Genomic DNA, 12,591 nt, shown 5'->3' on the forward strand with positions numbered 1-12,591 from the left:
TCTTATTTCATTTAGCATAATGCCCTCAAAGTCCACGCATGTGGGCACCCTGGGTGACTCAGTGGTTTAGCGCCACCTTCAGCCCGGGGCGTGATCCTGGAGACCTGGGATCGAGTCCCACGTTGGGCTCCCTGCATGGAGCCTGCTTCTCCCTCTGTTTGTGTCTCTGCCTCTGTGTGTCTCTCATGAATGAATAAATAAAATCTTTAAAAAAAAAAAAAAAAAAGTCCACGCATGTGGTCTCAAATATTTCATTTTTTGTGCCTGAATAATATTCCATTGGATATATGTACCATAACTTCTTTATCCATTTATCTGTCGGTAGACATTTAGGTCATTTCCATGTCTTGGCTATTATAAGTAATGGTACTGTGAAATAGAGGTGCAGATATTTCCAAGGTAGGGTTTTCATTTTCTTCAGATAAATATCTAGAAGTTGAATTGGTGGATCATACAGTAATATTTTTAATTTTTTGAGGATCCTCCATACTGTTTTCCATAGCAGCTGTGCCAGTTTATAGTCCCACCAGCTGTGCACAAGAGTTCCCTTTTCCCCACATCCTTGCCAGTGCTTGTGTTTTTATCTCTTTGATGATGGCCATTCTAACATGTGTGAGGTTGAAATCTTTCTTACTGTGGTTTTGATTTGCATTTCCCCAGTGAGTGATAAGTTATGTTGAGCACCTTTTCGTACCTGTTGGCCTTTATAGATTCTTTTTTGGAGAAATGTTCTATTCAGATCTTTTGCCCATTTTTTAATTTGATTATTTGACTTTCTGATATTGATTTTTAGGAGTTCTTTGGACATTTTGGATATGAGCTCTTTATCTGATGTATTATTTGCAAACATTTTTTCACAACTGTTGACTGTTTTCCTGTGCAGAAGCTTTTTAGTTTAATGCTCTTTGCGTTAAACTTTATATTTTGTTGCTTGTGTTTTAGGTGTCCCATCCAAAAAATCATTGCCAAGATCCATACCAAAGAGCTTGTTTCTTGTATTTTCCTCTAGGACTTTCATGGTTTCAGGTCTTATAGTTTTTGTGAGAAGTGTAAGATAAGGATCTGGTTTTATTCTTTTACATGAGAGTATCCAGTTTTATCCACCGCCATTTATTAAAGAGACTGTCCTTTCTCCATTGAGTATTCTTGGCTCCCTTGCCAAGTATTAGTTAACCATTTATGTTTGGGTTTATTTCTGAGCTTTCTGTTTATTTCTGATTCTGTTCCATTGATCTGTTTGTCTGTTTTTATGCCAGTACCATACCGTTTTAATTACTGTAGCTTTGTAGCTTAAAATCAAAAAGTATGATGCTTCTCACTTTGTTTTTTCTCAGGATTGCTTTGGATATTTGGGGTCTTTTGGGGTTCCATATAAATTTTAGGACTCTACTTTTGTAAAAAAAAAAAAAAAAAGGCCTTTTGAATTTTTGAATCTTGATAGGAATTGCATTGAATCTATAGATGGCTTTTGTTACTACTGACCTTTTAACAATATGATTTCTTCTAATCTGTGAACAAGAAGCCTTTCCATTTATTTGTGCCTTCAGTTTCTTTTATCCCTGACTTGTAGTTTGCAGAGTAGAGATCTTTCATCTCCTTGGTTAGGTTGATTTATAAGTATTTTGTTTTTGATGCTATTGCAAGGATCATTTTCTTTTTTAGATAATTTGTTCTTAGTGTATAGAAACACTACTGTTTGGTATGTTAATTTTGTACCCTCCAACTTTAATGAATTCATTGTTTAGATCTAAGTTTTTTGATGAGATCTTTAGGATTTTCTGTATATAAAATCTGTCATCTATAAATAGAAACAATTTTAGTTTTTCCTTACCAGTTCTGATGCTTTTTTTTTCTTGCCTGACTGCTCTGGCAAGGACTTCTCCTACTGTGTTGAAAAATACTATATTAGCTGTGGGTTTATCACATATGGCCTTTAAGAGTTATTATAAACAGATGTTGAATTTTGTCAAATGCTTTCTTTGCATCTACTGAGTAGATAGGATTCTTCTTTTATTCTATTGTGAGGTATCACATTGATTGATGTACCTGTGTTGAATCATCCTTGCATTCCAAGTATGACTCCTGTTTCATCATGGGAAATGATCCTTTTAATACACTGCCAAATTCACTTTGCTTCTATTTCATCAGGGTTATTTGTAATTTTCTTTCCTGGCTTTGGTATTGGAGTAATGTTAGCCTCATGAGTGTGTGGGTGTGTTTCTTCTTTTATAATTCTTTTTGGAAGATTTTGAGGATTGATATAAAATTCCTAAATGTTTGGTTAAATTCACCAGTGAGGGCAGCGCAGGTAGCTCAGCGGTTTAGCGCCACCTTCAGCCCAGGGCGTGATCCTGGAGACCCGGGATCAAGTCCCACGTCGGGCTCCCTGCATGGAGCCTGCTTCTCCCTCTGCCTGTCTCTACCTCTCTCTCTGTCTCTCATGAATAAATAAATAAAATATGTACAAATAAATAAATAAACCAGTGAAACCATCTATCTGGTCCTGGGCTTTTTTACACTAGGAGATTTTTGATTGATTCATTTTCCTTACTTATTTGGATTTCCTATTTCAGAAAAAATAGGAATTTTTATACTTTAATTTTTATAAAAGTAAATTTTTTTATTCAGATTTTCTGTTTCTTCCTGATTCAGTCCTTGGTAGTGTTCTAGATTTCTAAGAATCTGTCCATTATCTCTAGGGTGACCAGTTTGTTGGCACAGGTGTTTCAGCATAGTGTCTTATTTTTCTTTGTATTTCTGTGATTATCAGTTGGAATGTCTCTTTTTTCATTTACAATTTTGTTTTGGATCCTCTTTTTTCTTTGGTTAGTTTAGCTAAAGTTGTGTCAGTTTTATCTTGTCAAAGAACCAGCTCTTTTGACTAATCTTTTTTTTTTTTAATATTTATTTATTCATGAGAGAGACACAGGCAGAGGGAGAAGCAGGCTCCATGCAGGGAGCCTGATGTGAGACTCGATCCCAGGACTCCGGAATCATGCCCTGGGCGGAAGGCAGGCACTAAACCGCTGAGCCACCCAGGGATCGATCCCTGGCTAATCTTTTCTTTTGTTTTCCTATTCTGTATTTCATTTATTTCTGCTCTGATAGTTATTATTTCCTTGCTTCTGCTAGCTTTGGGTGAAGTTTGTTCTTTTTCTAATTCCTTAAGGCATAGAATTAGGTTATTTATGTGGGATGGGTCTTGCTTCTTAATTTAGGCTTTTATTCCTATAAACTTCTCCCCAAAAACTGCTTTTGCTGCATCCTATTAGTTTAGATATATTGTGTTTCTATTTTCATTTCAAAATAATTTCATTTCTTCTTTGATCCATGGTTCAAGAGAGTATTTAATTTGTGTGTGTGAATTTCTCTTTCCTCTTGTTATTGATTTCTAGTTTCATACCATTATAATTAGAGAAGATGCTTGGTTTGATTTCAGGTTTTTTTTTTTAATTTGTTAAGACTTGTTTTGTGGTGTGACATATCTGTTTGGATGATCTGTCCATTGTTGCTCTTTATTTCTCTGTTTAGTTAGAATAGTTATATAGTTAGAATTGTTACATTCTCTTGATGTGTTAACCGCTTTGTCTCTTTTTATTATTTTTAAAGTCTGTGTGATATTAACTATAGCTACCTCTTCTTTCTTTGTGGTTACCATTTGCTTCAAATAGATTTTTCCTTTCCTTCTTAGTCTCTGTCTTAAAGGCTAAAGTGAATCTCTTGCATGAACATATTGATGGATCTTAGTTTTTGTATTCATTCAGCCATTTGTCTTGTTTGGAGAGTTTAATACATCTGAAGTAATTATTAGTAAGGCCTTACACAATTGCCATTTTGTTTATTGTTTTCTGAATGTTCTGTTGATCCATTGTTAATTGTTTCTTATCCTTTTTTTGTGTTTTGATGTCTTAAAGTATCAGTATGCTTTGACTTGTCATGTTCTTTTGTCTAATACTTCAGGTTTTCCCTTGTGGGCTGTAAGGCTTACATAAAACATCTTAACTTCAATAGAATTTCTAATCTTTACACTTTTACTTCTCTCCCTTACATTTTAGGTTAGTGATGTTAAAATTTACATATTTTATAATGTATAGCTATTAACAGTAGGTACAGTTATTTTTTTTACTACATTTTTTAACTTTTAAAGGAATTGTAAGTGAATTACACACCACCATCACCATATTACAGAATCCAACTTTATGTTTTATCATTACCAGTGAGTTTTATGCTGCCTTGTATAATGTTAATGAGCATCCTTTTACTTCTATTGAAAGAACTCCCTTTAGCTTTTCTCATAAGGCAAGTATAGTGGTGATGAGTTCCCTCAGTTTTTGTTGTAGAAAGTCCATCCCTTCTTCATTTCTGAAGGACACTTTTATTACTTGGTATATTATTCTTGGTTAACAGGTTTTTTTGTTGTTGTTTGTTTTTAATATATCCCATTTTCTTCTGGCCTGAAAAGCTTCTATTGAGAAATTTGCTCATAGTTTTATGGTGGTTCCCTTGTATGTAACTCTTTCTCTAGCTGCTTTTAAAATTCTTTGACTTTTGAGAGTTATAACGTATGTGTCTTTGTAGCCTGTTTGGATTCAACCTATTTAGGCCTCCTGGATCTAGATGTCGGTTTCTCTCCCCAGGTTTGGGAAGTTTTCAGGCTCATTGCTTGAAATATACTCTATGTCCCTTTCTCATCTTCTGGAATTCTCTTTAAGTGAATATTGCTTTTCATTCCATCCCATTGCAGTCTTTACTGTTTTTCTGTTTCCGTTCCTCGGGGTAATTTCCAGTGTCCTGTCCTCCACATTGCTGATTTCTTTCTTCTGTGTGGTCAACCCTGCTTTTGAAACTCTGCTAAATTTTTCAGTTACTGTGTTTTTTAGCTCTAGGGTTTCTGGTGGGTTTGTTTTTAATGGTGTCTATTTTTGTTGAGCTTAATTTAGTTATACATGCTTATAATTCACTAAACTGAAGAGGATTATTCTGAATTCTTTGTCCTACAGTTCATAGATTTTCATTTCTTTAGTCAGAGCTTTATTTCCTTTGGTGATATATTTACGTGGTTTTCTGTGATCCTCATGTTGGTATCTGTCTCCTCTTCTAGCCTTTGCAGGTTCACTGGGGCACTTTAATCAGTTTGCTCAGTTTGGGTTTCTGGTCCTACTGGCAAGGTTTTTGGGCAAGTGCAGCCACTGGTTAAGGTCTGTTTTTAAGTATTTGAGCTCTTAGGATAGGGGGTAGTCCCCTGACATGAAGTGCAAGTAGGACTGCTAGCTGTTAGTTCCCTGCCCAGGTGAGGCTAGAGGATCAGATTCTCTGGCTTGGCTTCCTACTCAGCAATAGATGAGTCTAGGAAATCAGAAAAAGACAACAGGGATGTATGTGGCATTTATATGAAAGTAAAATGGACATTTTTGTCATTTGGCCTAGAGAAGGGACATATCTACTCAGGAGAAAAGTAGCTCATATTATTCCTCATATTAGCTTTCAAAGAATTAGAGACTCCATTTCTAAAAGTTTTGGCCCATGCCTGGTATTCATAATAGTTGCTCAGTAAGTATCGACAGCACCTTGAAATCCCAAATCTGCTTGTACTGTACAAAGGGCCCGAAAGCCTGCTGAACAAATCCCCTGGATTTTTTTTCTTCTTCTCTGGCCTGATGGGGCAGCAGGACAGCAGCCAGAGCTTACACAGCTTGTTTGGAGACCCATACTAGGCAAGACTGTAGACTGAACATCTGGTTAGGTGAGGCCACTGGTCGTACTCTGCAGATGGGAAGCCAGGTGCTGTGCACTGTATTCTAGTGCCACTGTAAGCAGGGTTGTTCAGCTTCCCACATGCATGTATCACTGCTTAGATACAAAATGTATTTCCCTGCCCTGGCACAGTGGGAGAAGCAACTGTAAGGCCACTAATACTTTTCTTGTGGTCTTAACTTCAAGCCAATCTGTCCCCAAGTTTCCTGTGAAATAAGGCCACTGGCTTTTGCTGTGAGGACCACCAGCTCTCCCCACCACCCCTGTCCCCCTCTCTGCTAGAATTGCAGGGTCATGCCACTTCCAGGTGGTAGAGTGAGCCCTTGCTGTCAGATGGGCTAGTGGGCCCACCTCTGCTTACCTGGGCAGCCCAACTTGAGGGACCGCACAGATTTTCCTGAATAAGCTCTCTGGATACGAGGCCGTCCCCACTTAGTCACAATCACATTCCCAGTGTGTGCCTGCCATCCCCATGGGGCAGAATACAGAGTCTGGGCTCCTACAGATTGATGTCTTATAACACTGGATAACTGGATGTCCCCTCTGTGCTCTCTTCCTTCTGGAGGAGGAATCATAGGTTGGAGATATCCCACTTACTTACTCTGGTACAGTATCTTGGTCTCTATGGTGGAGGGAGGTGCTTCAGCCTCGCTTTTGTCTTTTAGGATTCATTTACTGGTTTCTTGTTCATGAATAAGTTCTTCTGTGAGAGGGGTGCTAAGTCAGGAACACCCTTTGTCATCATCTTGGTGGGGTCACTCTCTGTACACCTCCTTTCTTAATCTGTGTGGATTTTTGTAGACTCACAAGCTGTGAGTCAGGGCCTTTGATGAGGCCCTGGGAAGGGGACAGCAGAGGGAGGGGTGCAGACCCATTACAGGCTGTGTGTGTGCTGACTTGCAGGTGACCCTGTGGAAGGAGTCTGTTGACGGACAGTGGGTGTGCATCAGTGATGTCAACAAGGGCCAGGGATCCGTGTCTGCTTCTGTCACAGAGGGCCAGCAGAACGAGCAGTGACCAGACAGGCAAGCCCAGCTCCTCACCTGCTGACTCCAGGACTGCCCTTTCCTAGACCAACTGACTAAATAGCTGGGAGGAACAGCTCCAACACGATTACTTTCCCAGGAGTAGTTACAAATGCAGCCAGATTGATCATCTGCCTTAACATGATTTGATATGGTTTGTAATTTACTGTCCTGCTGAAAGCATTCATGTTATGAGGAAAAAACTACAAATGATCTTCAGATCTATTATTTTAAAATATTTTTGGCCATTTTTATGTACCTTTTGGGTTCAGGCATTATTTGGGAGGGGGTTTTGTTTCCAAAATAGTTAAATAAATTCATATTGCTTATAATTCTTCCTGCATTACCCTAACCCTTCCCTAAAACACTTATTTTTATTCTTGCTACAACGTCAGTATACTAGAACAAGGTTCACCAAGACCCAGGTTCCTGTAGCACCCTCCCACCCCCATGCACACAAAGGTGGTCTGTCTTTGTAACATCCTCTTGATTCCAGTTATACTGAAGGCACCATACAGAGTGACGTGAAAGGAACACCAGATGTGGACTTCAGTGACGGGGACTGTATCGTCTGAGCACACATCCTCTTCTGGAGAATGGGAATAAAAGTCTGCCTTACAGAGAAGACGCAGATGAACTAATGCATGTGGGTGACCCAGAAGATGCCATGCCAGTGCAGGGCAGGATTAACCAAATACCAGTAGTTAAGAGAGGCTCAGGAAGTGGGCACACTTTGTTCATGTTATGGGCCATGCCAGTTCAAGGAGGGGCTGCTGGAGACCATGGTTCTGGTCCTCATCAAGCCTGAACCGGGTATCACCTCTTAGCAGAGGCTCTGAGACCCTCACCTGAATCACAACAGCAGCTACCATTTACTGAGACTTACTGCAAGCCGGCACTACACTGGAGACCCCACACCTTTAGCAACACAGCAGAGCAGTGCAAGTATTTGTCCCCAATTTACCAAATAAGGAAACTCAGAGAAGATAGTCACAGAAGATAGAAGACCCACCTGGGGTTGTCTGCTGCCAAGCGGTAAAGCCAGTGTTTGAGTCCTGCTCTGGTTCCACTCCCGAGTGGGTGCTGTCACAGGCAGAACTCAGGGAGTATGTGGGGGTTCCTCACCTATGATCTGGGGTGATGTTCACAGCAGACCTTTATGTGCACTAAGCTTTGCAAAAAGGTCAGGCCACTCACCTCAGGAGGCTGTGTGCACAAGGAAGTGTGGACCCCAGTTCCTCTATGTGCTTTTCACCCATCATTGTTTAGCATCAAAACCCGTTTTGAAATAAATATTAAATCATAATGCATAACATGGGAAAAGGTGGAACAACTGTGCTTGAAGCAAAGATAGGCCAGAGCCCTGCCCCTTAGCCTCCCACATCGTTCTGCACAATCCAGGCCTTAGAAGCGCAGTTCCCATACTGTTCTCCAATCCATTTATTCAGATGAGAAAAGACCCACAAAGGCCCCTTTGCATACACTTCTCAGTAGACAAAAACTTAACTTAGTGCAAGTTAGCTTTTCACACATCTACCTTCCCTAACAAGCTCTGTGCTCCCTGAAGGACAGGCCTGGTCTTCCTTACGCTACCTGCTACCATCAAGAAATAATGAGAACTAGTCCTGTGTTACACAGTGGATAGGTGATAGGTTAGCCTTATGCTGTTTGTAGCTCACACCACCGAGGGTCAGAGTAATCTGGAGGTGAATGAAATGACCAAGGTCTTGGCACTTGCCAAGACCAAGTGATACAAATGTAGGGGTAATTTAAAATGTATAAAGAGGGTAAGAGAGGAGTAGCAACCACAGTGTTTCTTTAATGCTTTTACAAAAAGCAACTGGGAGGAAAAAAAAAATAGAATTAAGGTATTCCCTCAAACCCTGAGGATTAGGGCCAAACCATATCGATAACACCTGTGTAAGAGTAGCATAGGTAAGAGGAGAGTTTTTATAGTCCCATGAGCCAGGTAACCCAAGAATTACCATCAAGTAATCGTCCATTCAGAAAATTCAGCAAGCCAATGTGAGAACTGACAAAACTAGATTTTATAGGCTCTCACAAGTGAGTTCGAAAAGATTTCCACTGTAACACATGAAGGAGTACTAGCCATAAGAGTTTCCCTCACAGCACAACTAGAAAACCACATTAATATGCACGAAACAAATGCTTATGGGCAGAGGACAACAGGTAGTGTTTCAGTAAGGGAAACAAGCAGGAGCCCTAGTCACCCAGCCTATAGCCTTGGAGCAGCTTCCAGGCCAAAGCACAGGGAGATAATCCAAAGTCTAGTGGTCAAGTTGAAGAGACAGAGGTCAGAGTCCAGAAAGGCTAAGCTAGAACCTACTAGGCAGGGTCCTGGAGAAGAGGGAGCTGCTCAGGGCAAGCTCCTCAGATCTGCAGAAGTGTCTCCTACAGTGGGACCAAGTCCTAACCTGCATACATGAAAGGCAAGACACTTCATGACCAGAAACCAACAGAGCACACAATTTTTGAACTCCCAGAGGAGAATAGTTGACGTGCCCAAGATCCAGAGTGCAACAACATCAGAATACACAGGGCATTGGGTACAGTTCTAAGAAAGATCATGTCTTAATAATACATCCTAAATTAGGTCTAGAATTAGAGGTTCCTTTGGACCATAAAACCAAGCCTTGAGGTCCACAGTAATTTCACGTTGTGCCAAGTTAGCCCAACACTCTTTAAAGGAAAAGCAAAATTAAGCACTTGAAAACAAAATTCACAATGTCCAGCTTCCAATCCAAAATCCCCAGATGTGCAAGGAGGAAGAAAATACAGCCCATAACCAGAAGAGGAAAAAAAATTGATACGAAATAAGACTGGGGGGACGCCTGAATGGCTCAGTGGTAGAGTGTCTGCCTTTGGCTCAGGGCATGATCCTGGGGTCCTGGGATCAAGTCTCACAAAAGGGCTCCCCACAGAGAGCCTGCTTCTCCCTCTGCCTATGCTTCTCTGTCTCTCATGAATAAAATCTTAAAAAAAAAAAAAAAAAAAAAAAAGACCATGGGATTAGCAGATACAGACCTTAAGAAATACTATTATAAAAAAAAAAATACTATTATAAATATGTTCAAGAATCTAAAGGAACAAGTACAAGAAAAATGATACCAAAAAGTTGCAAATGGAATTTCCAAAAATGAAAAATTCATTATCTAAAATGAAAAATATACTGGGCAGGAGTAAGCAGATAGACACTGCGGTGTAACTGATCAGTAAGTCAAGACACGGCAATAAAAACCATACAAACAAGCACATAAAGACTGAAACCAATCCATTGACCTGTGGACACTGTCAAGTAGTCTAGGATAGGTGTAAGTTGGAGTCCCAAGGAGAAAAAAAAAGGGGGGGGAAGAAAGGGACAGAAAAAATATCCAGTAAAATTTTTCCAAGCTGGATAAAAATTATAACCATACAGATTCAAGGAAACCAGAGAACCCCAAGCAGAACATTAAAAACTCGTACATACAGACCCCATAATAAAATTGCTGAAATAAAAATTATAAAATCAGAGAGACATACTACATAGAAACAAATGAAATGGCAGCCAGCTTCTCATCAGAAAATTTGCAAACCATAAGAAAATAAACACCTTTGAAGTGCTGAAAGAAAAAAAGGAAAGGACAATCATCAGACTATGATTCTATAGCTAGTGAAAAAATCTTTCCAAAATAAGAGTGAAAAAATAGAATTTTTCAAGTTAAAGCTAAATCACCAGGAGAACTGCATTATAAGAAATGTCAAAGGAAGTTCTTCAGGTAAAATGAAAATAGTATCAGATGAAAATATGGATCTATACCAAGGAATAAGGAGCACCAGGAATAGAAAAAAATCTGGGTAACTTACACTTTTTCCATTTATCTAAAATATTATTTTAAGTGCATTGTGAGCTTACAACTTATGTAGAAATAAAATTAATAATAGCACAAATAATGGAAATGAGGAAATTGAAAGTATTCTGTTGTAAGGATCTTGTAGTATCTTTGAAATGTTATATGTGTTGAAGGTATACTGTATTATATTGAAATTGTATTTTTAAATCCTAGGTCAACCACTAAAAGAGTAAAGCAGAAAATAGCTGACAAGCCGGTATAGTGAAGATAGCAGGAAATCCTAAAATATACTTAATCCAAAAGTGGTTATGAAAAGAGAAAAGAAAAAGAACGAACGAACAGATGGGGTGGGGGTGGGTGGGAGGGAGAAGAAGTGGGACAAATTGGAGGCAAAGAGCCAGATGATAGATTTAAACCAAACTTTATGGGTCATTGCAATAAATATAAAAGGTCTAACACTAAATGAAAGGCCCCTGGTAAGAGATTAGCAGAATGGACTTTAAAAAAAAAAAAAAAAACAAGACCTAACTATATGCTGTTTATATGAAATCCACTTTAAGCATAAACATAAACACAGAAATAAAACAAAATTCTATTTTAAAAAAAGATACACTATTTAAACGTAATCAAAAGAAAGCTCAATCTCTATATTAACATCAGAGTAGACTTCAGAACAAAAATATATTAGAGATGAAGAGTGACAAAATAGTAAAAGGGTTGTGGCTCAGTGGTTTAGTACCTGTCTTTGGCCCAGGGCCTGATCCTGGAGACCCAGGATCGAGTCCCACATCGGACTCCCTGCATGGAGCCTGCTTCTCCCTCTGCCTGTGTCTCTGCCTGTGTGTGTGTGTGTGTGTGTGTGTGTGTGTGTGTGTGTCTCGTGAATAAATAAAATCTTTTTTAAAAAAATCTTAAATATTTATGCACCTAAAATAGAGCTTCAAATAAGTGAAACGAAATGGACAGAACTAAACAGAAGTAATCTACAATTACAGTTGGAGATCTCAACATTCCTCTGTCAGTAACAGAACAAGCAGACCAAAAAAATCAGTCAAGTTATAAAACACATAAACCAATGATCACTCAGGTGGACCTAACTGGCACTTATAGAACACTCTACCCAACATTTAAACTCATTCTGAAGTACATTGAGAACAGTCATCAAGAAGAGACCAATTTCTGGACCCTCAAACAAAATTTAACAAATCTAGAAGAATTGAAACCATACAGAACACATTCTGTGACTATAAAGAAAGTAAATTAGAAATGAGTAACAGGTATTCAGAAAATCCTCAATGTTTAGAAATTTAAGCAGTCTACAGCTAAATAACTTATGGGCTAAAAAAAAAGATGGGGCAGGGCGCCTTGGTGGCTCAGCAGTTGAGCATCTGCCTTCAGCTCAAGGTGTGATCCTGGAGTTCCGAGATCAAGTCCCGCATAGGGCTCCCTGCAAGGAGCCTGCTTCTCCCTCTGCCTGTGTCTCTGCCTCTCTCTCTCTCTCTCTGTCTCTCTCTCTCTTTGTCTCTCATGAATGAATAGATAAAATCTTTTTTTTAAATATCACAAGAAAAATAGTTATCTATAGTGGAAAAAAAGAAACAGTGGATGGGACAGGGATAGAAGAGGTAGTCTCTGCATGTACCTTGTTTTATACCATTGACTTTCAAGCCATGTAATATTTAATAAACTCAAACTATGAAGTTATATGGGAGCGCCTAAGTGGCTCAGTTGGTTGAGTGCCTCTGGCTCAGGTCATGATCCTAGGGTTCTGGGATCGAACCCTGCATTGGGCTCCCTGCTCAGCAGGGAGCCTGCTTCTCCCTATCCCTCTGCCATTACCCCTGCTTGTGCTCTCTGGCTCTGTCAAATAAATAAAATCTTTATTTTAAAAAAGTGTCTTGAATGTACACCCCTAATAGTCTGCATTTAGTAGTTTTATGGTTGGTAAATGTAGTACTCTT

General features: G+C 39.2%; 1 protein-coding gene across 2 annotated transcripts in view; it reads left to right on the forward strand.

Moving 5' to 3' along the window:
- The window catches only part of SEC13 (SEC13 homolog, nuclear pore and COPII coat complex component), a 33,599-nt gene extending 26,488 nt beyond the window's left edge, over nt 1–7,111 (forward strand). For both annotated transcript variants that reach the window (XM_038565654.1, XM_038565655.1), the window contains exon 9: nt 6,658–7,111. In XM_038565654.1, the coding sequence (XP_038421582.1) occupies nt 6,658–6,771 (114 nt within the window). In that variant the 3' untranslated portion in view covers nt 6,772–7,111. The remainder of the gene's footprint in view (nt 1–6,657) is intronic.
- Nucleotides 7,112–12,591: the final 5,480 nt, after the last annotated feature.

This window comes from Canis lupus, chromosome 20 (genome assembly GCF_011100685.1).
Source record: "Canis lupus familiaris isolate Mischka breed German Shepherd chromosome 20, alternate assembly UU_Cfam_GSD_1.0, whole genome shotgun sequence".
NCBI lineage: Eukaryota > Metazoa > Chordata > Mammalia > Carnivora > Canidae > Canis > Canis lupus.